Raw genomic sequence first — 26,479 nt, 5'->3', positions numbered from 1 at the left:
CTTGAGCGTGGGCTGGGATTAGTGACTCACTTCTAATGAATAGAATAAAGCAAAAGTGACAGTATGTGACATCCAAGACTGGGTGATAAGAGGCATTGTGGACCCCTCTTGGTTCTCTCTTCTGTGTCACTCACTCTGGGGGAAGCCAACCGCCTTGTCATGAGCACACTCAAGCAGCCCTATAATTAGGCCCATGTGGTGAGGAACTAGGGCTTCCTGCCAACATCCATAAGTGAGAAATATTGGAAACAGATCCTCTAGCTCCAGTCAAGCCTTCAGATGAGTGCAGCAGACACCTTAACTATAACCTCATGAAAGACCCTGAGACAAGAACAACCCAGCTTAGCCCCTCTCAAATTCCTAATCCACAGAACTTGAAAGAATAAATGTTCACTGTTTTAAGCTGTGAAATTCGGGGGTAATTTGTTATGCAATAGTAGATAACCAATAGACTCTTTTTTTGGCCCTGTGGTTAAAGGTCTGCTCTTCTCTAGGGAAAGGGGCTCCAGTCCTGGGTCTGCTCCATCTTGGGACTACAGGGGCCACTACAGCACCCACAGGCCAAGGTACAAACCACAGACACTGGGCCAGGCTGCCTATGTACTCACAGGCTGTTTATTTATCCGAGACTAAGGATGAGAGAGAGAGGATGAAGAGAAAAACCAGATGCCTCAAGGTGGTAGAGCTGATGGAAGAAATGAACAGAAAGGCTCCCCCTCTTTCTCTTGACACAGACCCCAGGGAACTCCAGCTTCAGGTGGGGCCTCTGGGGACAGTTTAGGGGCCCCTAGGAGGCCTGGCAGTTGTCAGCTAGGGTCAAGATCCCCAGAGGGGCAGGTCCCGGGCTCGGAATGGCTTCTGCGTACACAAAATATCTCTCCACAAAAGGCACTGGTGTGGGTGGGGGGAGCAGCAGGGAGGCTACCACGTCACCGGCAGGATCCACTGTGTCCTGAGTCTGGGTCCCAGCCTCTCTCAGGGGCTGGGTCTCTGCCTCCTTGTTCCTTTCCTCTCCCTTCCCTCAGCCCAGTGGTAAGCAGGCAATCAGCGGAGGGCCAGGTCAGGCCATGTGGTGGACACCCCCTCTTCAGGGCTAATGCATCTGACGACCTCTAGGCTAAGAGCCCCAGACGGGTGACTTTGGCCGAGAGGAAGGAGTGGATGATGAAGACCATTGTTTTGGGGCATGAATGCAGGTCCAGCTGCTGCAGGGTGGACGGAGAGAAGGGTCAGGAGCCCCATCCAGCCTGGGCCCCAGGACAGCATCACCCCCCAGCCCCTCCACTCACAATCTCTCCTTCAGTGCCCCCGAAGTCCAGGAAAAGGAGACTGGCACCATCGTCCGAGGACATCTGCAGCTTCTCAAAGGGTTGTCGGAGCAGCACAACTTGGGCCGCACCTGGCTCAGCCGCCCACAGTGTGAAGCCTTTGTCAATATGCACAGAGAGGCTGCAGGGACGGCCGTTCCATGTGCAGGCTGTGGGGAGGGTGTGGGCACGGGCACAGCGACACCTCAGAGACCGCAAGCCCTACCTCCAATCCCCACTGGCAGCTCCAAAAGCGGAACTTGAATGCCACTGGAGATGGGAGGCTCACTGTCAATGCCATTTGTACACCCACCCTGTACAGAGTCACCCACACTCTGAAATACAGAAGGATGAGCAGGCAGAAAACCTATACCCCACTGCCAGCCCCACTGCCAGCAGCAAAGGTAGAAAGGGGGAGCTTCAACTCTGCTTTGGACAGGAGGCCCACTCCCTATAAAGGCATCAGCAGACCCACCAAGCATGGCCTTTGGAGACCTTAGAGGCCTGTAGACTTGCCCAGTTAAATGTGAATTTCAGATAAGCGATGGATCATTTGGACATACTTAGACCAAAAAAATATTTGTTGTTTTACCTGAAATTCAAATCTAAGTGACTGTCCTGTATTTTTTCTGGCAACCCTACTCCAAGTGCCATCTCTCATATCCTCACCAGCAGAGTCACAAAGCCGGCACAAGAAAACCCCCGGGAAAAGAGTCTCACTACCTACCAGGGCACCTGCACATCCAAAACAGAGGGCCCTCAGAGACCCCAAATCCCACTCTCTCTCCCCCTCCTGAAGCACCCTAAAGAAGGAAACTTGAATGCCCCTGGGGATAAGAGGCTCGTTACCAGAAAGGCACTCCCAGATCCACCCAGCCCACCTGTCGACACCTCCTGCACACCCTCAGCAGCCCGGTGACAGCCATCCACCAGCTGGCGGGTCCAGGCAGCCAGCTCCTGCGGTGACTCCACGCTGAACAGGTGAGTGTCCACACCGTGGCGGGTACCCGTGCGCAGGGCAAAAGAGAGCTCTGCATCGTAGGACAAGGAGCCCTTGGAGGGGCCTGAGTGCACCAGCCTGGGGGCAGGGGGCAGAGGGCTAAGCATGAGGCCTCAGGCAGCAGGGAGGTAGTTCTGGGCCACGGGGGTGGTTACCTGGGAAGGGACCCTGCGACTCCTTTACCACCTAATGTGGAGACAGGACTTCCAGACAGCCACTGATTGACTCACAGGAGACCATCTCCTGCCACCCTTCCCCTTGCCCCCTCGGCTCCAACCGTTCTGGTGTCTTCAGACACGCCAAGCACACTCCTGCCTCAGCACCTCTGCTGTTCCCTCTGCCGAGCACACTCTTCCCTGATTACCTGCATTGCTCTCTCCCTCACTTCCTTCGCACCTTTGCTCAAGTGCCATCTCCTCTGAGAAGCCTTCCCTGACCTCTCTGTCTAAAACGGCACCCCTCCCTATCACTCACTAGTCTTACTTTTCTTTATGGTACCAGAAGTTATAATTACTTTTCACTGTTTCGGTTGGCTTTTGTCTTTTTCTCCAGAATATCATCTAGGGTACAAATTTTTGTCTAATTGTTCGCCACTATATTCCCAGCAACTAAAACAATGCCTGACATATAGTAGGTGCTCAGTAAACATTTGTGACCTGAATTAATGAATCACTTAATTAGGCAGGCAATTCATGACCTGCTTATCCCTAGTAGGCAGCAGGCTCCTGACACGTATGCCAGAGTCCAGCCCAGAGTGAGGAGACATGGACAACAAGGGCCCAGGCCCCGCAGCTTGATTCTCACTTGCTGCGTAACCTTGGGCAGTTCAATGCCCCTCTCTGGGCAGCAGACCCCAGAGTTCTGTCCCTTAGCCCTCTTTGCTCCTCACTCCACATACTTTCTCTTGTAGCTTCATTCCCCCTTGGAGCTGCTTCTGATACCCAGTCCCCTACTTTGCAGCCCTAAACTACAGACCCACAAGTCTCCAAGTTTCCTACCCAAGCTCCCTACCTGTCCCTCACACACTTTGGACTCAACTCAGCGTCTTGCTCTGACCTCCCCCCTTTGCACTCCCACCCCCAGTCCCACTGCTCCCCCAGACACGAGCTCCGAACCTCCCGTCATCCGGACACCTCCCTCACCCTCCCCATCTGGTGAGTACTAAGCCTGGTTAATTTTACCACCCATGTGTTTTCCAATGCAAATGCAGCCTTTCTTCTCCATCTGCTGCCTCCACCCACCTCCACCAGCTCTCCTGCATGACTGCTCCCATCCCCCGCCTCCAGCGTATTTTCCAGGTGGCAGCAACATGGATTCTTTTAAAACACAACCCAGAGTCACCTCACTCCCAGGCTAAAACTCTTCAACTCTGCCCCAGCTCTTAAGATAAGGCTAACATTCCCTAACCAGCCAATAGCGGCTCCACGAGATCAGGCCCTGCCAACCCCCTGCCTCATTTCTCTCCATTTCCTGCAGAGAGTCTACACACTGGTTATAGCACACTCACAGCTCCATGAACGTGTGAGAGCCCTTCATGCCTCTGTACCTTTGACTATGTTGTTCCCTCTGTGTGAGATGCTTTTCCAGCCTTTCTTAAATAGCAAACTTCTACTCATCTGTCAAAGTCCAGCTCAAATGTCACCTTCTTCCCGAAGACTTCCCCCACCAGGCCAGGTAGAGTTAAGTGGTTCCTACAACTCTGCGTCGTAAAGGCTGTTTCCGGGTCAGTCTCCCCTGCCAGGCTGGGGACTCCCCGAGGGCAGAGCCTCTGGGGACTCTCTGTCTCCTGAACCACACAGCACAAGGTTGGGCAGAGTAGGCATCAATGAATGAGTGACTGGTGGGACCTCATATCCTTCTGTTCCAAGCCCCCATTTTACAGATGAGGAAACCAGGGCCCAGACAGGGCAGAGACTCGCTTCAGGCCACCTGGGGAATAACTCAGGGCAGGATGGGGCTGGAGTCCCCAGCTTCTGAGGTCCATCTAAAGCATCACCCCCCAAACTCCGGGTGGGACACACAGTCCTGCCTGTCCGCAGATACCTGGTGGTGATGAGCGGGGCAGTACGGGCCGGCCGGCTCAGGGCCTCACGGGTCTGGGGGAGACAGCAGTAGAGAAGCAGCTCCTTTTCGGTCAGCAGGGCCAAGGTGGGTGCTGTGCCCCCACTGGGCAGCTGCAGGGGGCAAGGCAGCAGTGAGGAGGGACGGAGAGGGGAGAGGTCAGAGGGCCAGGGCGGGGTGAGGCAGTGAGGGGCAATGGGATTTGGGTCAGCTCCAGGACAAGGGAAGAGGGGGGAGGACAGGTCCCGGGCCCTGCAGGCACCTGCTCAGTCAGCCAGCCGATCTGCTTGATGTCCTGGCTCCCGGCTGTGCTGGTGGCTGACAGCAGCGCCTGCAGCTCGTCCTTGACCCAGGGCATCAGAGCGTTGACCTGGGCTTGGATGGCAGCTGCCCACGACCTGGCACTAGCCTCATCCTTAGCCCTCAGGAAGAGGGTGTCCCGGCCATCTGCTGAACAGATCTCCAGATACCTGCAGGCACAAATGAGGTGGAGGGGAGGGCCCGTCCACTGGGCTGCAGGTACCCAACCCTGAAATCTGGCCCAAGAAACCCCATCTACCACAAAACCAGAAGAAACCACAGGGGATGCCCATGACAGAATCAGGAGCGACACTCACTGCAGGGCTCCAGCCACTGTTGTTGGAGCCTCATGGGGCTTATCTATCTTATCTCAGGATAAGAGACTATCTCACACACACACACATAGGCATATACACACAAATACACACACACTCAAACATGTGTGACGGGGGCCAAAATTATCACTGTGCGAGGATTCATGATTTTGCCCTGTCCTTCCTGGTTTCTAAGGAGAAGGACTGTCTTGCTGGGCCATCTCCCAGGTTCTCCTTTGTGGTGCAGAACCAAAGTAACGCACTGACGGGGTAGGGGTGTGGACACAGCAACTGAAGAGGCTTGGTAGCCTGAGATGGTCTACATAAAAAGAGGTGGGGGGCGGGGGAACTTCCCTAGCAGTCTGATGCTTAGGACTCCACGCTTCCAATGCAGGGGGCACGAGTTCGATCCCTGGTTGGGGAACTAAGATCCGCGGTGTGGCAAAAAAAAAAAAAAGAGCTGGGGAATGGAGAAGGGAAAAGGGCGGGGAGATAAAAAGCCACAGAGGTAAGTGTGGGAAAGGTTTCAGGGAGGTACAAGAGGAGTTAGTGACAGGGAGAGGACTTTCAAATGTTCTGTGGGGCATTGAAGATTCACTGCCCTTTGGCTTTTCCGTAAACAGTGAAGTGGGGCAGAAACTGGAGAACGGCTCACACACATCCGTTCCAATGCCCTCCGCCTCTGCCTTCCTCCACTACAGAGCTCTCTTGCAGCTAGCCCTGGCCATCGACCCAGTTCTGACCGATGAGAGAGAGAAGGCTCTGGGGAGGGTGTCCCTTCCTAAATGAAAGGTAAAGCGTTTCCAGCTGTGGTAGTTAGTTTCCAAAGGTGGCCTCCACCAAATTCATCCCTCCCTATACACACGGTGCACCTCTCTCATCAAGAGGTGAAGCTTCTTTCTCCTCTACTTGGCCTTGTGACTTGGTTTGACAAATAAAATGTGGCAGAAGTGCCATTCCGGAATTCCCAAGCCATCATGAAATCCAACTAGCCCGAGGCCACCCACCCTGAGAAGAACAAGCTAGCCATATAGAAAGGTCATACTGAAAGAGGAATGCTTAGCCAGCCTCTAGCTGTTCCAACCACCCCAGCTGGCACGTGGGTGAAACAGCCATCTTGGACTTCCATGCCCAGCAGATACCACATAGAACAGAACTGGCCGGCTGATCCAGCCCAGATTACAGAATTGTGAAAAATAATAAACTGTTATCTTCTAAGCTACTAAATTTTTGGATGGCTTGTTATGCAGCAATAGAACAAAATACCAGGAGAAAAGTTCCTTTGTCCCTTGCCTTCTTCCTGCCTGGAATATGGACACATGCTTGGAGGTGCAGCCACCATCCTGCTTCCAGGAAGAAGAAAATCCGCAATGAAGATGGCAGAAGGGGAATTCCCTGGCAGTCCAGTGGTTAGGACTCCGCACCGTCACTGCCGAGGGCCCGGGTTCAACCCCTCGTCGGGGAATTAGAATCCCGCAAGCCATGTGGTGCGGCCGAAAAAAAAAATTTTTTTAATAAAAATAAAAAAAGGAAGCTGGAAGCCTGATGCCTTGAGGGCATTCTTGAGCAGCAACAGCAGCCTACACAGCTGACTGCTAGACTTCTTTTTAAACATGTGGAAAAATTAACTCCTCATTTATTAAGCCATTTCGTGCTGGGGTTTCTGATACTTGCAGCCCAATGTAATCCTAACACTAAGTAAAAGTTTGAAATATTTTTCATTACATTTTGGTTACCAGATTGTGTTCCTTTGACTGGGATATTGTGCTGATATGGAAACCCAGTTATATTCAAGTTACACATATGTGCACAAATCAGGCACATGTACATACATGTGTATACACATACAAATATTAACACATATGCACAAATCTACACCCCTGCCTGTGCAAATGCTCACATATACACACAAACACTTGCATTTAAATGCCATCTACATGTACACAGACATAGAAATACACGTACACACATGCTTCAGGTGATGTCTGGGATCAGGCTGGGATCCACAATTAACCTAAAGTTCTATGAGTCTCAGCAAGGACTGATACCACCTCACCTTCACCCGACACAGAAGGCCCCTTTAGTGGAGCACCTGTAAGTGACCAGTGAATCACTAGTTCTTGCCTCATGGGGGCAGGCTGGGGCTGGGGCACCAAGTAGGGCCAGGAGATATGGATGCTGAACATTAATCAGCCCTTCAGGGCAACGCTGGGCATTGGCCTGGCATTGAACCTCAGCTGTAACTAGGACCCACAGCACAAGCCTTTTATGCCCAAGCCATATACACACCACCCCAATACTGCACACCGCATTTAATCAACATAGACTGCATTCACCACCATCATCACTCAAGTACCTGAAGCTTCTGAAGCAGGGAGGGCTACCTGGAATGAGGCAAGCTCCATCCCTTCCAGGTTGTGTGATCTTGGGCAGGTTACTTCCTCTCTCTGTCCTCATCTACAAAATGGTGGTGAAATAATAGGACTTTGCCTGTAGGGTTGCTGTGAGAGTTAAATTAAGTTGTGCGTGATAAACACTCAGTAATGTTGGCTGGTATCAATCTTATCATTGGTGTTAAAGGCTGCGCAGATGTGAGGGATGGTAACCTTCCACGGCCCTGACACAAACATTACCAGATATCTCAGAACCTCAGCAGAGTTGGAAGAGACTTGAGGGGATCACTGAGTCCGATATCCTTGTTTCACAAAGGGGAATCTAAAGGTTAGTGAAGAAAAGGGACTAGTTCAAGGAGAACCAAGACTGGAATCCAGGGCTCCTTCACAGACCAAGTTCCTCCTCAGATGTGAACTGCCCAGAGGAAGAAGAGAGAAGCAAAGCACACCATCATCCCCATAACTTCACCCTTGCATCCATTCGACAAACATTTCTTAAGCACCTACTATGTCTGCGCATCGTGCTTGTCACTTTGCAACACAAGGGAATCTTTCCTTTGGCCCCACTACCTAACACAAGGGCATGTCTGTCTGAGTTGCCCCCTACGTCAGGCTTACCTGGTCTCCGGGTCAGTGGGGGTGCACCTCCTCGAGACATATGCCATCTTCAAGGACATGTGTTTGGCATCACGGAGGTCCCGGGGTGGGAGGCCAGGGGAGGAAGGCTGCCGCTGAAGGGGTGAGGCAGGAGGCGAGTCCCAGCCAACCGAGGTCCCACTGGCAGAGTTCTTGAAATATGGTGAGACCTCTTTCATGTACTTGACTGGTTAGGGGAGAGGTCAGCAGTTACCACTGTGACATGGGCTCCCACGTAGCACACATCACAATTGTCACTAATTCATTAAAAGTTTAATTTATGTCCACTATCACTATCCTCCTCTAGGCTAAAGTCTCAGACAGAGCAGCATGGTAGAAAATTCTGGATGCATGCCAACATCCATTCTCTCACTTTTCCCTTGGTTTATAGACACATGGCCACTTGGAAGAAAGACTGCATTTCCCAGCCTCCTTTGCAGCTAGGTGTGGCCACATAACTAAGTTCTAACCACATAAGTTTAAGTGTTTAGAGCTTCAGGATGGCTGCTTAAAGGGAATGGGCAACAGCTGCAGCAAGGCAGTGAGAGCACCGGGAGTCAGAAGATGTGACTGCTCTGCCACTGTCCCATTGTTTGCCTCTATCTCTTCAGTCTTCTCATCTGCAAAAAGGAGGGGCTGCATGAGACAGTCCTGTGGTGGAGGCTGCTAATTTTCCTCCAAGATAGTGATAAACTTCCAGCTTAAGACTTCATTTTCTAGGTTCCCTTGCAGCTATAAGTGCCCATGTGACCAAGTCTGGCCAATAGGATGAGAGCAGAAGAGATGTGTGCAGCTACCAAGTTCTGCCCATTAAAGAAAGGGGCATGCCCTGGTCTGGGAAGATCCCACATGCCGCAGAGCAACTAAGCCCGTGTGCCACAACTACTGAGCCCACGTGCTGCAACTACTGAAGCCCACGCACCTAGAACCCGTGCTCCACAACAAGAGAAGCCACCGCAATGAGAAGCCCACGCACCCCAACGAAGAGTAGCCCCTGCTCTCCACAACTAGAGAAAGCCCGTGCGAAGCAGTGAAGACCCAATGCAGCCAAAAATAAATAAATAAATAAATTTATTTATTTAAAAGAAAAAAGAAAGGGGCACGCCCTTCCTTTCCCTGTCTTTTCCCTTGACAGGTTGAGCTGGCTAGAACACAGACTGGTGGGGCACCATCTTGACCAGGAGAACATGAGCCACACTCTAAAAGGCTGACTAACAAACAGAAATAAATGGATGCTGAGACTTTGGACTGCCACGTCAGACTTGAACTGTTACCTAAGAAAGCAAGGAGCTTCTATTATATTTAAGCCATAGTATTTTATGGGGATCTGGTTACAGCAGCACAACTTGTACCCTAACCAATACAGATGTCTAGAGGCCCTCTTAGCTCTGACCAGTCATCGCTGAGTGAGTATAGTGGACTCCTTCTAGAATAGCATTGTCCAACAGAGACAATGATTTCTATGATTATGAAAATGTTCTCTATATACACTGTCCAGCACAGTAGCCACTAGCCGCAGGTAGCTATTGAGTACTTGAAATGTGGCTGGTACAAAATTCAGAGGAACTGAACTTTTTATTCAGTTCCTCTGCCCAACTGACCCATAAAGTCATGTTCTGATATGTGATCCTGCTCTCCTGGCTATGCTAGCTGGACCAGGGGTCAACCCCTTACCCACACTAGGCTACCCAAATTGAGACTGTTGAGAGATCCTACACTAATGTCTTGAACACACTTGAAAGCTACAGGGGCAACCACCTTCTGCAGTGAGGACAGAGAAGAGGCGAGAGCTGATTTGTAGGGAGAGAAAATCAGTGGAGATGCATGTTGAGAGACAGGGGAAAGCCCTGCCAGGCATCTGCTAACGTTCTGGCTTCTGATACTCCTCATTTAGAAAGTTGGACTGCCATCCCAACAGGAGTTATGATATTTGCAACCAAAAGAGTCTTGATTGGGGCCTGGATTCCATGCCTTTTGACAAAAGGAAGATGTCAGTAACAAAGGGCAGCTAGAAGTGAAAGGCAACATAATGACAGGGTTGATTTGAGAAGGCTTGGTGGGAGAAGAGTTTCAGAGACAAGTCAGTTTTCTTGAGCATCTAATATGTGCCAGGTGTTGGACTGGCCCTAGGTAGCACTGGGATGGTAAACATGTGACACTTGAGCTACCACTTGTTTATCCCTTGCTCAAGGAAGCCATCACAAATCAATCATAGTGTTCTATGGCAGCCATTACCAATCAATTAAAGCTAACTGATAATAAAACATTTTGGCATTCTTACTCTATCAATTAGTTGAGTTTGGCTGCAAATAATAGAATATATGATAACAGTGCCTTAAGCAATAAAGATATTTATGATTTCATGTAACAAGAAGTCTAGAGGAAGGCAATTTCAGGATTGGTTCAGTGGCTCAGTGACATTGGATCCTGGATAGGCATCTCTGCCATTGGATCTCTGCCATTCTCTGGCCTTCCCCTCATGACCACAGGATGGCTGCAACAGGCTCAAGCTAATCATTCCTTACATGACAAAACCCAAAGCAAGAAGGGAGGAGGCAGGGAGAAAAAGGGCTGTCTCCTCACATCTCCCTCTTATCAGAGAGCTAAATATTTCCATGAAGCCTTATATCTCATTGGCCTGACTGGGCTGCATGCCAACTTCTAGCAAATCATTAGTAAGAGTGAATAGTCATGATTTATTTAGACCAATCACAATTCAGCCTCTAGGGCTGAGCATATTCCCACCCAATTAAATCAGGCTCTGGTAGCATGGAAGAAGGGGAAATGGTTGGAAGGCAGACAACCAGTAGTGTCTGCCACATCTGTCCCAGCATCTGGACTGTTCCCAATTCTGATGAGCAGCAGTCTCCTCATCTCTAAAATGAGCTGCTAGAAGGACAGTGTGTACATCAAGGTGGTTAAAAGTCTTGCCCGAGCACTGGTCTCTCTTCTCCCAGCCAGGCTGGCCCCTCTGCTGCCCTACTGAATAGTACCTATGCCTGCTAGCCCTTGGGCAGCCTCTCTTCCTCTCCTCTCAGCCACCTCTACCCCCATGGCCATCTGGCTTGCTAGACATCTGATGTCTGCAGTCAAGGCCCAGTCAGTATGCTCTGTCTGTGAGCGGACAGACCAGGAAGGGGTGGGGAAGCAGTTCTTGGTCCAGCTCCCTGGAAGAACCACATAAGAAGCTATTTCTGTTGCAGGAGACTGCCCTTGAGGTTCAGATAGGATCCAAGGCAAACAGGGGTGAAAGTGAGAGGGAGTTACAAGCCCTATTGGGGTTGGAAGAGAAGTTATATTGAAAACAAGAGCAGATTGTTTAGAAACAACTAAGCTTAGGTCTGAAGATTGGGAACTAAGACGAAAAATGACTCATCCTCACCATTACAGCAATGACTTACCCCAGGATTATGTCTCAAGGGGCGATAGAGGTGGGACACATAACAGCCTACCTGACAGCCAAACCATTCCCCTACTTTTTTTCTCCTTGCTAACAGAACCCAGAGCCCAAAAGGCTGGGCTTCTCCCCAGCCCAGTGGGAAAATCTTGACTGGTCAAAGCGAATCATGATCATTCCATCCCTCTTGCTTGTGATTAGCTTAGAAAGGGGCAGATGATACAATTCTGTCCAATGAGCTGTGAGGGAAAATATACTCCCTTCCCTTCCTCTCTAGCCTTCAGAAGTTGCTGGGAGGGGGGAGTTGGTCCTAAAGTGATGATAGTCACTTTGACCCCAGGATTGGGGTCCACACACTGAGGATGGTGAGTCCTTAAATTAATCTACCCTGGAGCCATGCTGACTTTACGTATTCTGGAAGACACATATTTTCTTCAATGTTTAAACCTCTTTGAATTGCGTTCCTGTTACTTGCAGACAAAAGCATCCTAACTAATACAGCACCCACCCATTCCCCCCCACTCCGACTCAGGCTGCAACTGATATATCTCCCTACTATAATTAACTACGTCCCTCCCCTGCTCAAAGCCATGCTCTGGCTCCCTGCACTCCTCACCCAACTGCAAGGCTCTCCAGGACCTGAGCCCTGCCTACCTTGCTGGCTTTACCTCCTGCCACATCCCCAATCTCGCCCTCTAATCCAATTATACTGACCTCCTCAGAGCTCTCAGAAGCTGTAGGGGCTTCCAAATGCCTTTAAAAATGCAGTTCTCCCTGCACAGAATGCCCTTAGTACATGGTTTGGAGACAGGCACTCCAGGATTTGAATTCCAGCTCTGCCTAGCTATGTGACCATGGACGAGGTAATTCACCTCTCTGGCCCTCAACCTGCATAATGATGTCTACCTCAGAGAGACGTTAGAATTGAATAAGATGATATAAAACATATGACACAGGTTCTGCCCACACTTAGAACTCTGCTGTGATTTTGTGTGTTGGGGCTGTCTCTCGCACCAAACTGGGAGCTCCTAGAGGACAGAAACGGGGCTTGATTCGCACCCAGAGTTAGCGCTCTGTGAATGGAGAAATGAACGCCAGGGCAGGACAGGTTCGTTCAGCAGGAGGGAGAAGGTGCCACAGCCCAGGAGGTCCTGGCTCAGCTCAGACATCGCCCCTCTAGGAAACCTTCCCAGATACCCGCTCTGGAACCTCCACGCCCATCACCTCCGCAGTCCCCTAGATCCCACTTCCCTATGTGTCCATGTGGGAGTCCGTGTTCTCCTCCAGGCTGGGAGCACTGTGAGGGCAGGGACCTTGACTGACTCGTCTCTGTACCCCCCAGAATCCAGCAGGGATCTCCAATGCTACGTGCTCAGCAAATGAACGTTTGTCAGCTTTGAAGCCAGAGAAACTACTAGAGGCCCTGCTCACCCAGGCCATTCCAGAAGTGGGTCCGCCTTCTCCTCTCCCACAGGAACATGCTATAGATGGACAGCACACCAGCTGGTGTCTGAAACAGGGCTTGCATTTCACCAACCAATCAGCCTGTCCCAGAGTGGGGGTGGGGTGCTGGGGCCCCCAGAGTGTGGCCATAAATAGCCCAGCTCTGAGGCCTCCTCCCTGCTCTGATTTCTGCCTGAGTCACCCAACCAGGCAGGGCGGGGCTGCCCAAAGGCAGTGGCCTAGAGAGCTGAGGGCAGGACCATGACCCTGTGGCCAGCATTCTTGAGACCCCAAGGATAGACCCAACTGGTGTCCACACCCTCCCCAGCCAAACCTCTGGCCCAGGAGCCTGGTAAAGCAGATACGTGGGCCCTTCCTCCTCAGGGAAGCTGAAACAGACACAGGACACCCTGCCCCTTCCAGAGGCCCCAGCTGCCAGCTCTGCCAAGGAGAGAAGCCAGCCCTGACCCCAAGGAGCCAGGAATAGATTCCACTAGAAACGCAAGGAACAGAGGCAAGGCAGGACCATTTGCCTGGCCCAGGACAATTGGGAGGGAACATATGTGTTGCAGAGAGAAGGGGATACATCTGTGCTGGCTCAACACAGTATCCCCAGTACTTATCCCAGTGCTCAAAAAATGTTTATGACTGAATGTCTTGGCTTTGACACTTGGCTGAAGCCTGTCCCCTAAGCTCAAGCTGTTCCTTGTCTGTTCAGTGGGTGCTCATTTACTTGCCCCTGCCTGAAATTACATGATCTATCCATTTGCTTACTAGTCTACAGCCTCTCTCCTCTAACCAAAATGTCAGTTCCATGAAGGCAGGGACATGTTTCCTTGCTTATTAGGGTATCCCCAGCATCAAGAATAGTACCTGACATATACCAGGTAATCAGTGAATAAGAAATGCGTTAAATAAATGAATATTGACAAGCCTGGGGCTTCTCAGGATGGAGACAACATTGAAGTGGGCTCTAGAGTGAGGCAGGCTTGGGTTTAACTTCCTTGCTCTGTGACCCTGGACAAGTGACTTGACTTCTGTGAGCCTCTATTTCTTCATCTTTGTAATGGGAGTAAAATATATCTATCTCCTAACATACTGAGATTCAATACTTGTAAAGCACTTTGTCCTGCCTGGCATAGAACAGGTCTTCAATAAATAGCAGTGTGGTTATTAGTTCTGCTGCTATTCTTAGTATGACAGTATAAGGGGATGAGCACAGGATGTCGTGACAGACAGACAGACAGACAAAAATTTCAATGCAGGCCCTGACGCTTACTATCAGGCCTTGGCAAGTCCCACGGTCTCTCTGAGCCTCAGTTTGCTTGCCTATATAATTGGCACTCATATGTCAGCTTTCTGAGTAAGGCATTGTGAGAATTCAAGTCCAAGCTGCCCACCTGCCCACCCAGGATGTTGTGGAGAGGACTTGGCATTCCAACGGGCTCTGGATGATCTGAGGTCCTGCTGATCCAGCAAGGCTGGACTATACATAGTTCCCAGCCACTGGCAGGCCTTGCAGCAGCGCTGCCTGGACTGCCACACTCTGGGGCATAAAATCTCACCTTCCACACCCTTGTGCAGTATAGGGGGCACCATCTATCAAGATCCTAAAGGCACATGAACACTTGGAACTTGTAATACCCTTTGCAGGAATCCCGTTCAGATAAATGTTCACAGGTGCATAGAGGGGTCATGGCATCATTGTCTATGGCACAAGAGGCTAGGAGCAACTTGAATCCCATGAATAGGGGCTGCTAAATACAAGAAGTGAGCTCAGGACTTCCCTGGTGGTCCAGTGGTTGAGAATCCGCCTTCCATGCAGGGCACGTGGGTTCGATCCCTGCTGGGGGAACTAAGATCCCACATGCCGTGGGGAAACTAAGCCCACGCACCATTTCACAACTAGAGAGAAGCCCGTGGGCTGCAACAAAAGATCCTGCATGTCAACAAAGATCGTGCGTGCTGCAACTAAGACCCGATACAGCCAAATAAATAAATAATTTTTTTTTTTTTTTTTTTAAGTTGAGTTCCTGGCAGACCACTCAGTCCCGTTCACGGCTATATCCCCAGTGCCTTACATCGAATCTTGGCATAGAGCAAGGGCTCAATAAATATTTGTGAGACGAATGTCTGAATCCCAATAATGGGATACTATGTAACCATTTAAGAGAATGAGGACTTCCCTGGTGGCACAGTGGTTAAGAATCCGTCTGCCAATTCAGGGGACACGGGTTCGAGCCCTGGTCTGGGAAGATCCCATATGCCATACAGCAACTAAGCCTGTGCACCACAACTACTGAACCTGCACTCTAGAGCCCACGAGCCACGACTACTGAGCCCGCGTGCTGCAACTACTGAAGCCCACACACCTAGAGCCGGTGCTCCGCAACGAGAAGCCACCGCAATGAGAAGCCCACGTACCACAACGAAGAGTAGCCCCCGCTAGCTGCAACTAGAGAAAGCCCACACACAGCAACGAAGACCCAACGCAGCCAAAAATAAATAAATAAATTTATTTTAAAAAATAATAATAATAAAGAGAATGAAACAGAGTTACATGTGCTGAGTTGGAAAGAGGTCCTCAACTTGTTCCATGATAAAAACAAATATGGAAACCTTTCTCTGGAAGTGTGTGAAAATATTAGCCATGGGTGATATTAATCTATGAGAAGATAATTGCTTTACACTCTCCTGTTTTGTTTTGTATTTTTTTAATTAAGCATATATTACTTTTCACATTTCTTAAAACTCTATTTTTCAAAAATATACCGCCAGGATCTGGGGAAGGGGCGGCAGGTGCCATGTTGGGCCACAAAGGTGGCAAGAAGCCCCTGAAGCAGCCCAAGAAGCAAGCCAAGGATATGGACGAGGAAGATAAGGCATTCAGGCAGAAACAGAGGAGGAGCAGAAGAAACTTAAGGAGCTAAAAGCGAAGGCCCCGGGGAAAGCCCCCTGACCACAGGTGGAATTAAGAAATCTGGTAGGGACTTCCCTGGTGGGCCAGTGATAAAGAATCCGCCTTACAATGCAGGGGACACGGGTTCAATCCCTGGTCAGGGAACTAAGATCCCACATGCCGCGGGGCAACTAAGCTGGCGCGTCACAACTACTGAGCTCGCACAGAGAGCCCGCGTGCTGCAAACTACAGAGCCCACGTGCCCTGAAGCCTGCGCACCACAACTAGAGAGAAGCCCGCGCACCACAACTAGAGAGAAGCCCGTGTGCCACAACGAAAGATCCCACATGCCTCAACGAAGATACCGCATGCCGCAACTAAGACCCGATGCAGCCAAAGATAAAATTAAATAAATAAATAAATAATAAATAAATCTGAAAAAAAGGAAATCTGGCAAAAAGTAAGCTGTTCCTTGTGTCTGAGGCAATGATGATCCTTAATTCCATTCCTGTTTAAACATCTGGATTCTCTGCCATAACATCTGTTGCCACCTATAGCTAGAATGAAGTGTTGTCTTGGAACATATTGTACATTTAAGAATAAACTTTTGTTAAAAAAAAAAAAATACACTGAAAAAAAAAACCATATGTATATCTACACACTACCACATTCCAAACCATCTTAGCCAGGATTCAAAGATAAAGCCCTCATCAACTCAGGAAGCCTACTAGGATCTTAGTAATGGGAGAAAGAAGCACTTATTGAGCACCTACTATATACCAAGCATGAAAGCTCAAATCTCACTAACACATCTTCACCTAATCAAACCAACTCAATGAGACCGATCCATTGTTAAACTGCCCAATTTAACAGTTGAATAAATTAAATAAACTGAGCCTCACAGAGATGACATGACTTGCAGTGCAGTATAAATATTTAAGAATATGGGTTTTGACATCTGACAGATCTGACCTCAAATTCCATCTCTGCCCCTGTGTGACCTCAGGCAAATAGCTTCACCTCTCTGAGTTTCAGTGTTCTCATCTGTACAATGGGATGAATAATGTACCTTGAATCATAAGGGTGGTTTGTTTTTTTTTTTAATTAATTTATTTATTTATTTATGGCTGTGTTGGGTCTTCGTTTCTGTGCGAGGGCTTTCTCTAGTTGTGGCAAGCGGGGGCCACTCTTCATCGCGGTGCACAGGCCTCTCACTGTCGCGGCCTCTCTTGTTGCGGAGCACAGGCTCCAGACGCGCAGGCTCAGTAATTGTGGCTCACGGGTTCAGTTGCTCCGCGGCATGTGGGATCTTCCCAGACCAGGGCTCGAACCCGTGTCCCCTGCATTGGCAGGCAAATTCTCAACCACTGCGCCACCAGGGAAGCCCATAAGGGTGGTTTTGAGGATGCAACGAGAAAGCATATGGAAGGCACTTAGCACAGTATCCAGCACACTGTAGGTGCTCATTAAACAGCACACATAAATCACTATTATTAACATTCTTATCATTATCATTATAATTTCCTCCACCACCACCAGCAGCCAAGCTCACATAGCTAATCGAGGCCAAAACCTGCTTCCAGAGCCCCACAAGCATTTTAATCAAAGATCCAGGGAACAGGCCAGGACTGAATTAAGCCAAGTTTTGTCTGTGGGGAATCACATGGCCCTAAGCCGTATGTGTGTGCAGCCAAATTAATGTTTTCGCCCACTTTTGATAGTGGTGATGTATTGAGCCAGATTTCAGGCAGGACACCTGGCAGTGTCCATCTCCCAGGGAATGAGCTGGCGGGGGCCTGGCCCTGGAGTTCTGAGGACTCACAGTGGAAACTCTCAGGAGTCAGTCAAGCCCAGCTTGAGCCTTGAGCCCCATCTTAAACATTTAGGAAAGTCAACTGCAATTGAGGAGGTTACAGGCAAAGTAGAAAGGGTCAGGGATGTCCCCTGGGTGATCATTCCCCCCAAACTCACCAACATCTAATGTGTGCTGGGCTTGGTGCCAGGCTTGGGGCTCTGAGGCAAACTACACATGATTCCTGCCTGCAGAGACCTTCAAGTTTACTGGAGAAAACAAAAATGCTGCTGCCGATGTGATGATGACAAAGGTTGACATTTATCAAACGCTTACTGTGTGGAAGTGTGCCATAAACCTCAAATGTATTGTCTCAGCCTTATAAATAGCAAATAAAATAAATGAGTGCCTACTTATGCACACACTGGTCCCAGCACGTTACATGCATTATTTTTTTATATTGCAAACAACCGTGAGAGGTAGGTATTATCCAAGGCAGAGTCAATAGTGGCCTCTGCAATCAGACAGACCTAGTTTTGAATTCTGAATCAGCCAATTTATTAGTTGTATGACTTGAAGAAAGTTATTTATTCTTAACAAATCTTGGTGACGTTGTCTGTAAAACGGGGATTATAGCAATTCCTACTATTCTCTGTGTCTTTTACGTACATGCTACTCTATGCCTGTATCTTTTAAAAGCCTGATCTTTGTGTGGGGTGAACCTTCTCTACTTTGTACAAAGTACTAAAATTGCCTTTATTCATTTTTGTCCTTTAGTATTATTTTTTAATGCATCACAGGCTCCCTGTTGCCTGTGTCTTGTCAGCCTCACTGGGGGTGGAGGGAGGGGAGGCATTTGGCTGTCCCTCCCTTTTCCCCCAGGCCTGGTCTCCAAGGGCCCAGGCTGGCCCTGCTTCCAGATCCTTGCACACAATGGGCCTCTCTAAGCAGCAGACAGAGGCATGTTGGCTGTCAGCTTGGGCCCAGACTCTGGTCACAAATACATCGCTATAGCTGAGAATAGGCTCAAGACACTTGTGCAAACTCCTGCCCTCAGAGAGGAAAAGGTCTAGAGGGCAGGCTGGGGCTGCTGATACCCAGCTGTGCCCCTGACTTAGGCCAGGGAAGTAGGGTTCTGGCTGGCAACTGCAGTTTGCTAGTGACATCTTTTCCTCTAGGATGTTCTCAGGGAGCTCTGTACCCATCAAGCCCCATACCTCAGGAAAGATGCCCAGCTGCCCTGCCAAGTTCACATCCAAAGGACAGGCCATGGGCCCTTGGAGGTGGTCTTAGAAGTGGGATGAGGGTGGGGAAGTTCTGAACAATGTGACCAGTGATTGGGTGCTAGGGAGGAACCTAAGCCCAGAGAGGCTTCCAGGAGCTCTGGCTCCAGACTGGGGCAGCTGCCCAGTCTCCACAAACTCCCCCAAATCTCAAGGACCAGTCACAACCCAGCATCCTAGATCCCTCATGTCTTCCAGGCTTTTCAGATCACCCGTGCGATTCAAAGAGTCTTGACCCCAGTGCTCGCCCCCACCTGTTTGTTGCCTTGGATGGAATTACCTCCTTCTACAAGCCTGCTGGAGAGCAGCTCAGAGAGAGACTTCAACTAAGAAAAAGCTGGGAAAAAACTAACAAGAAGGCTACAACCTCGAGACTCCTCCTTTTATTCAAATCTGCTTAGGTCAAACCACCACCATCTCCCTCCTGCTCGTGGCCCCAGCCTCTTTGTTGCCATTCTGCATCTACTGTTGTCTCCCTCCAAACCAGGTTGATGCTGTAAAGCCCAGAGCTGACCATGTGAGCCCCTGCTGAAAACCCTTTAACCGCTCTGTTTCCCTCCAAATTCCTTTAGTCTGGCACTCAAGGCCCTGCAGAATCTGTCAGTCTGAATAGCCCTCTCTTTCTCCATTCCCTTCCTCACACCTAGGCTCAGATAAAGCTGAATTACTTCCCAGGCAACTCCCCAGGTAAGTCAAGTCATTTCACCCCTTCGTGGTTTTGCTCACACAGCTCCCCTTCCTGGAATGCCCTTTCTCCACCCCATACCCACATCTGCTTATTGTTCATAAAGTGCCAGCATCCCCTCCTCCAGGAAGTCTTTCCTGACCACCTGCCTCCTCCAATCCCTGGGCAGACCCCATCTCAGCACCTATGACAGGATGGTGATCTGGTAGGTTTGCTCAGCTATCTGCCCCACGAGACTGAGAGTCCCCTTGAAACCACTGAGTAGAGCAGTACAAAGGGAGGAGGAGAGAAAGAGAAGGCAGGAGAGGGCTGTCATCCAAAAGGGAGGAAAAATACCAGAAGATTATAAACAACTTTATGCCAAGAAATTTGACAACTTAGATGAAATGGACAAATTCCTTGCAAGACATAAATTACCAAGAAAAGAAAAAAAACAGATCATCTAAATTGCCTTATTAAAGACATTAAAATCGGGAATTCCCTGGCGGTCCAGTGGTTAGGACTCCGCACTTTCACTGCAGGGGTCCAGGGTTCTATCCCTGGTAGGGGAACTAAGATCCCACATGCTGCGCAGTGTGGCAAAACAAACAAACAAACAAAAACACCTTTCTATAAAGGTAGCTTCCCTGGAGAATGCTACCAAGCATTTAAGGAGGAAATAATACCAATTCTATATAAATGCTATAGGACAGGTGGGGAGTCACTAACATTTATAGAGTGCCTACCATGTGCCAAATCCTATGCTGGGCAAGAGGCAGGCCAGGCTCCATCCAGCAGCCTGGGGCAGCGTTTGCCAAGGAAAGCTCTTGCCCTATGAAAAGTCTTAGAGAACATAAGTGCTGGAAACCCTCAGTCCTGGGATGGTATTTCTCTTCCCTACTCTACGTGCAGCAGACATTGCTAATCAATTCCAGCTCCTTTCTGCTGAGTCCAGATAAGACCTCCCAATCTTTCCAAATATGGAACTCTCAGTAGCCACCAAGGAAGCTAACACTCAAAATGAAAGCTGTTGGTCATCTCTGATCTAGCTTAACCCCAACAGATATGAAAACTGAGCCCCAGAGAAGAGGGTCTTGCCTAAGGCCAGATTAATTACAGAGCAGACAGGATTTTAGACGCTGATTTTTAAATAGTTTGTGTGGAGAAGATAGTGTTCGTATTTTGTCTCCCCAACTCACTGGTGGGCTCCTTCAGGGAGGGCCAGGTCTGCTTTAGCTTCTGACCCAATGCTCCTCAAATCAGGTACACAGTAGGTCTCTGGAAATGCTTCTTGGCTTTAGTGAGGAAGGAATGGAGTAAATGAGGTAGAAGGCTTGGCTATTAGCCCCGAAACCAGGAGGCGCTTCAAACGTCTAACGCTCAGAGATGCTACCCTCTCAGAATGATCCACACTGAGAAGCCAGATAGAGACATTCTTTACCTAAAGAGGAGGAAGTGAAGGGGACCTTGGCGTGGATTAGAAATGTGTCTACAGTAGAAATTTTACCATCCATGGACTAAACTTTCAAACAGCAGAGACTAAAAGAGTTTTTCAAGTCAACCAAAATATGACATTTTGATGAATTTCAACAGTTTAAACTGCATTACTGGCTATAAATATCAAAGTGATGAGGCATATGGGAGGGAAAGTTTCCTATATCCATATCATTAATGTGTGATCTTGTTATTTAATTTTGCTGTTAAAATATGATTGATACACTTAAGCTTTTAGGGACCAATATTGCAGAGTCAGCTTTCAGTATATATTTTAAAAATACAACAGTAGCATTTAAATAGACACACAGTACATTTAAATAGATAATAAAATGTAAAAATAAAATAAAACAAAACGATAGAGAATTTAGGTCAAGAATGCCAAAGATCACCCAGGGATCCAGAGCCTGTTTGTCTCTGTGGCCTCTTCGAGACTCCTTCGGGGACACAAAGGCAACCTATCAGGATCTGGGCCTAGGGCTCAGCTCCGCAGCTTCACTGGCCATGGCATTCTCCATCAGCCCCCGCCACCTCCGTGTGCCTGTTCTGGGCCAGAAGCCAAAGACACATTCTTCAGGCCCCCATGGCTTCCGGAACTGACAGAGTGGAGTTTTTTTTGGGTTTTGGTTTTGGGGTTTTTATAACGTCTTTATTGGAGTATAATTGCTTTACAATGTTGTGTTACTTTCTTCTGTATAACAGTGAATCAGCTATATGTATACATATATCCCCATATCCCCTCCCTCTTGCATCTCCCTCCTACCCTCCCTATCCCACAGAGTGGAGTTTGATGAAAGGGCTGAGCAGAGCAGAAACCTCCTGACAGAGCTGGCAAAAGGCAGAAGTGGGACCACCCCAGCAAGAGACTGTAACAACCTATGGGAAACTGAGGCCCAGAGAAAGCCAAGGTCTCATCTAAGACCACACAGCGACGGGATAGTGGAGGGGCGCCACCAAGTCCCCCCCCCACAAAATAATACTCCTCTCTGAGTCTAGCTGGAAGTATTTGATGTCCTGCTACATAAAGGCCAAGTCCTCTCCAAAGCAAGATGGGTCTCAGGGTTTTAGGAGAACTCAGAGTTGAGAGCTCCCCTGGTTCCTCAGGAAAGAATCTCAGCCGCCCCTTCGCCAGTCCCCACCCCTCTCTTCCCGAGTCACTCACTGGGTGGCAGATCCTGCCTGCCATGGACCTTTTGTCCTATTTCCACAACCCAGTAAGGCAGAAGTTACATCCCTGCCCTACAGATGAGGAAAGTAAGGCTCAGGGGAATGAGGTGACTCGTCCAAGGCCACAGAGCTAGAGAGTGGGAGATAGGAAATGAAAGCGAGGTCAGCCTGGCTCTGGGCCAGCTCTGCTGCCACCACCCCTGCTGTCTCAAGGCAGATCCCCAAGTTCTGTTTCTGTTTTCAACCCTGCCCACCTCCCAGCCCCCACTGCTTGAGGCCTGGGGAAGGTAGGGAAGAATTGAACACCCCTGGAGTCCCCAGTGCTTACCCTCAAGCACCACCTCTTTGCCTGTCTTCTTTAGGACTTGCACCGCCTCATCATGGGTGGCAGAGGAAAGGTCTTCCCCATTCACGGACAGGATGGCATCCCCTACAAAGAGGGCCTCCGTCTGGTCGGCTGCCAGGCCCTTGAAGATCTTGGAAATGAGAATAGGCATCTTGTTCTCTCGGCCCCCTGCACAAGCACGGAAAGAGGAAGAAACTGAGGCAGACACTCCAACACTTGTGAGTCACATCGAGGCAAAATTACTTCTGAAGGTCTCTCACTGTGTCCAACCCAGTGCTGGGAAATGGGGAGTGGAGAGTAAAGAGGATCTCTGAAAAGACCCTGAGAAGTTTAGGACACTAATAATACTTACAAGTCATTTTCTAGATTTATAATGTTGTAATGGATCTTTTGGTTAAATGTTTTGGGTGTTCACCAGTGTTTGAGTAACTTACAAGGTGCTTCAGTAACTTCTTTTTTTTATTTTATTTTGGATTTTAAGCGATTTTCCCATAATGAGGGAACCCATTGATAGCCTCTAATCAAGAATAAAGATAGAAGTCAGCTATTGCTATGGCCACAAAGGATCTCTTTAGCAATCAGAAAGCTTTACAACCTAGGATCCAGGCTAGAAACCAAGGCCTTAAAGTCTAGAGATTTCAAAAGCCTATCTGGGGACTTCCCTGGTGGCACAGTGGTTAAGAATCCACCTGCCAATGCAGGGGACACGGGTTCGAGCCCTGGTCCGGAAAGATCCCACATGCTGTGGAGCAACTAAGCTCGTGCACCACAACTATTGAGCCTGCGCTCTAGAACCCGCGAGCCACAACTACCGAAGCTTGCACGCCTAGAGCCCGTGCACTGCAACAAGAGAAGCCACCACAATGAGAAGCCCGCGCACCACAACAAAGAGTAGCCCCTGCTCGCCATAACTAGGCAACTAGAGAAAGCCCACTTGCAGCAACAAAGACCCAACGCAGCCAAAAATTAATTAATTAATTAATTAATTTAAAAAAAAAAAAAAGCCTATCTGGGGACTTCCCTGGTGGTGCAGTGGTTAAGAACCCGCCTGCCAATGCAGGGGACATGGGTTCGAGCCCTGGTCTGGGAAGATCCCACATGCCACAGAGTAACTAAGCCCGTGCATCACAACTACTGAGCCTGCAAGCCACAACTACTGAGCCCACGTGCCACAACTACTGAAGCCTGAACACCTAGAGCCCGTGCTCCGCAACAAGAGAAGCCACTGCAATGAGAAGCCCACGCACGGCAACAAAGAGTAGCCCCTGCTCACCACAACTAGAGAAAGCCCACGCACAGCAACAAAGACCCAATGCAGCCAAAAAAAAAAAAAACCTAATACATTTTACCACATTGCTTTATTTCTAAATTCTTGAATGTCCTTTTAAAATCAGAAACAGTAATAACAGTAATAACACCATGCTAAGTGCTTTCAATCTTGTCTCGTTGCATCTCCACAACACCCCAATCACACAGGCATGCTCAGATTCCTACCGGGAAAACTGAAGTGTGGAGAGAAGCCCCTTGCCCAAGGTCACCCACCTGGTTAGTGGCAAAGCCAGTATTTGAACCTAGGTCTCCTGGCTCCAGAACCAACACTCTTAACTCTATGGTAGACTGCAAGTCAGGCCCTCACGTATCACACTAGTGCTCCATCCTCAAAGATGAGGAACAAGCGGCCCAGGTCATAATTCCAATGTCACCCAACAAATTGGTGGCAGAAGTAGGACTGGAATGCCTCTCCAGACCCCCACACAGGCTCAACAGTTTGTTCATTGCACCACACAGAGCTTGAGACCTAGGAAAGGAAGGCATTTCTATTCATATCTATCTGCCCTCTTCTGCCTGAAATTAGGGACTTCAGTTCAGTTTGAATCCATGATTATTCTTGGATGCCTGGGCTGGGCTGGACCCTAAAGGAAAGGTCAACATGGCAACGGGAGCCCAGTCTCCATACATGAAGAACTGAATGGAGCTGGTATTCCCCCTGACACCTCCTAAAAGTACCCTTACTCCCACCTGGAAGTATGAAGCTAGGAGGTAACTTTATGTGACCTTGGAAAGTCCCCCTCCTCTCCAAGACTCAGTTTGTCCATCTGCAAAATGGAACCCTGTATGAACTCTAAGTTCCTTCCTGTTTTAACACATTGAGTGTACAATTTCTGGATTGATCTGTTGCCCTATCCCATGCTGGAGTTTGAAGGCAAAACTGGTGCCCACTCCCTGGCTTTCCCATTTTCCCCTTTTAGATCCCTTTGGTTGGCTGCATGGAAGTTTGCCCTTCCATGGGGAAGAACCGACTCCTCTGGACACTCTCTAGGGGCCTGATAATTGAGGTTCAAATCCCAGCTATGTCGCTCACTGACTGTGTGATACTGGGAAAATCATTTTACTTTTCTGAGTCTCAGTTTCTTCACCTACTAAATGAGGATTATGCTTCCTACCTTTTAGTACTTGTTGCCAGGATGAAGTGGATCATGAGCCTAGAGTACTGGGCACAGCACTTGGCACACAGTGGTAGCCAAGTCACCACCATCCCCACCCCTTCAGGAAGGAATGGTGAACCCAGCAGCTGGGGTGTGCAGGTTTTTTAGCACTAGGTTAGTTACTTTGGGAGTCTCTCGTGACTTCTATTCTTCCTCTCATCTAACAGCCATAATTCTCCAGGCACCTACTATGTGTTGGCAGGGTGAGTACTTTGGACTCCTGTTTTCATAGAAACATCCCAATTCTACCATTACCCTCATTATATAGTTGAGGAAACTGACGTCCGGAGATGGGAAATTACTTGTCTAAGTTCACACAGCTGATTCTGGACTTCAGTCTGGGTTGCCCCCTAAAGAAAGCTGTCAGTACTGGGGGTTGAGAGCCCATGTCAATCCTGTGGAAGGTGGAAATGGTCAGATCAGGAAACTCAAACCCAGCTGTTAGGGCTCTTCACCTAGGTCCACAGCCTTCCTAGGTCCTCAGATTTCTAGGTCCTTTCTGGCCCCCTGTTTGTGAACCCAGCCTCCAGCTAGTCTCCAATCTCCCCACCAGCCATGCTTCCTACTCCAGGCCTTACTCCTCCCTCCCACCTCGGTTGTGTCTTGAAGACTTCCCCCTCCCTGCCCTAGTCGCACCCCAGGCCTCAGTCTCCTTTCCCCATCCTTTGCTCTCCTGGGGTCCCTGTTGTTGTTCTTGATGGCCATGCAACCCTAGACTAGGCAACCAGTCTCAGATCTCTTTGCCTCCACACAGAACTCCCCACCCACGTGTCCTTGGTGAGTCCCCAACGCCCTCCACACCTGTGCCTTCTGACTGAGACCTCAAAGCCCTCTCCGACCTTGGTGCTCCTGGTGCCCTCGGTTCCCTCTGTTCTCTCAGACGCCCTTACCCCCAGACAGAAGTCAACCAACTCCATGTCCTCAATACGCTGCCAGCCCCCGCGACCTCTGCGCCCTCGGCGGTCCCACAGACACCACGACCCGTGCCCTCGGTGGCCCCGCGCCCACCTTTAATGCTGATACCCAGCCCGCCGGCGTCGGCCTTGCGCACCGTCACGCGGCGCCGCTGGAGCAGCAGCGCCTCCGGCAGCGGCGGGGACTTGGCGCCCGGTTCGGCGGCGCCGTTCAGCTGCGCGGGCTCCGGCTCCCGCTGGGCACCGGGCTCCGGGCCGGGATCGCCGTCGGCGGGGCTCACGGTCAGCGCGTCCTCCTCTAGACTGAGCAGCACCCGCTGCCACCGGTCGCCTCCAGCCCCCGAGCCCTCCCCGGCGCGCAGTTCCAGTAGCCCGGTGCGCGGGGCACGCCTGCCTGACGCCATCTTCGCCTCCGAGCCCCCGGGCCGCCGCGCTCGCCCTGCCCCGCAGTGCCCGGCCAGCTCCAACCCAGCACCTAGGGCGGAGGGCAGGCGGGGCCCGGCTGGGCCAGCCGCCACCCTACCACTGGCCTCTGGGGGTGGAGCCTCGAGGGGCGGGGCTATCTATGGGTGTGGCTAACGGT

General features: G+C 49.8%; 1 protein-coding gene, 1 long non-coding RNA gene and 1 pseudogene across 3 annotated transcripts in view; 1 reads left to right on the top strand and 2 right to left on the bottom strand.

Moving 5' to 3' along the window:
* Window positions 1–26,479, bottom strand: part of LOC309646199 — a 166,215-nt gene that overhangs the window by 46,589 nt on the left and 93,147 nt on the right. The gene's annotated exons all lie outside the window — the stretch shown is intronic.
* On the bottom strand, window positions 597–26,423 carry SNTA1 (syntrophin alpha 1). Its single transcript, XM_082432193.1, has 8 exons — window positions 25,991–26,423; window positions 22,479–22,664; window positions 7,994–8,198; window positions 4,631–4,838; window positions 4,351–4,481; window positions 2,189–2,385; window positions 1,290–1,477; window positions 597–1,205 (listed from the first exon to the last, which is right to left on the bottom strand). Exons 1-8 carry the CDS (start codon window positions 26,298–26,300, stop codon window positions 1,113–1,115), a joined length of 1,518 nt encoding a protein of 505 aa, XP_082288319.1. The 5' UTR covers window positions 26,301–26,423; the 3' UTR covers window positions 597–1,112.
* LOC309646187 lies at window positions 8,209–16,834 on the top strand (annotated as a pseudogene). The gene has a single exon. The product of its transcript is annotated as an uncharacterized misc_RNA (transcript).

Source organism: Balaenoptera physalus (assembly GCF_965194825.1).
Source record: "Balaenoptera physalus genome assembly, chromosome: 16".
Lineage (NCBI taxonomy): Eukaryota > Metazoa > Chordata > Mammalia > Artiodactyla > Balaenopteridae > Balaenoptera > Balaenoptera physalus.
This window is presented reverse-complemented; position numbering and strand designations above follow the sequence as displayed.

Coding starts and splice junctions, on each gene's coding strand:
- SNTA1 (XM_082432193.1), bottom strand. CDS start 26,300: ATGGCGTCAGGCAGGCGTGCCCCGCGCACCGGGCTACTGGAACTGCGC. Junction 22,665..25,990: donor GCTGGGTATCAGCATTAAAG/GTGGGCGCGGGG, acceptor GTGCTTGTGCAG/GGGGCCGAGAGAACAAGATG. Junction 2,386..4,350: donor GCCCCGCTCATCACCACCAG/GTATCTGCGGAC, acceptor CCCTGCCCCCAG/GCTGGTGCACTCAGGCCCCT.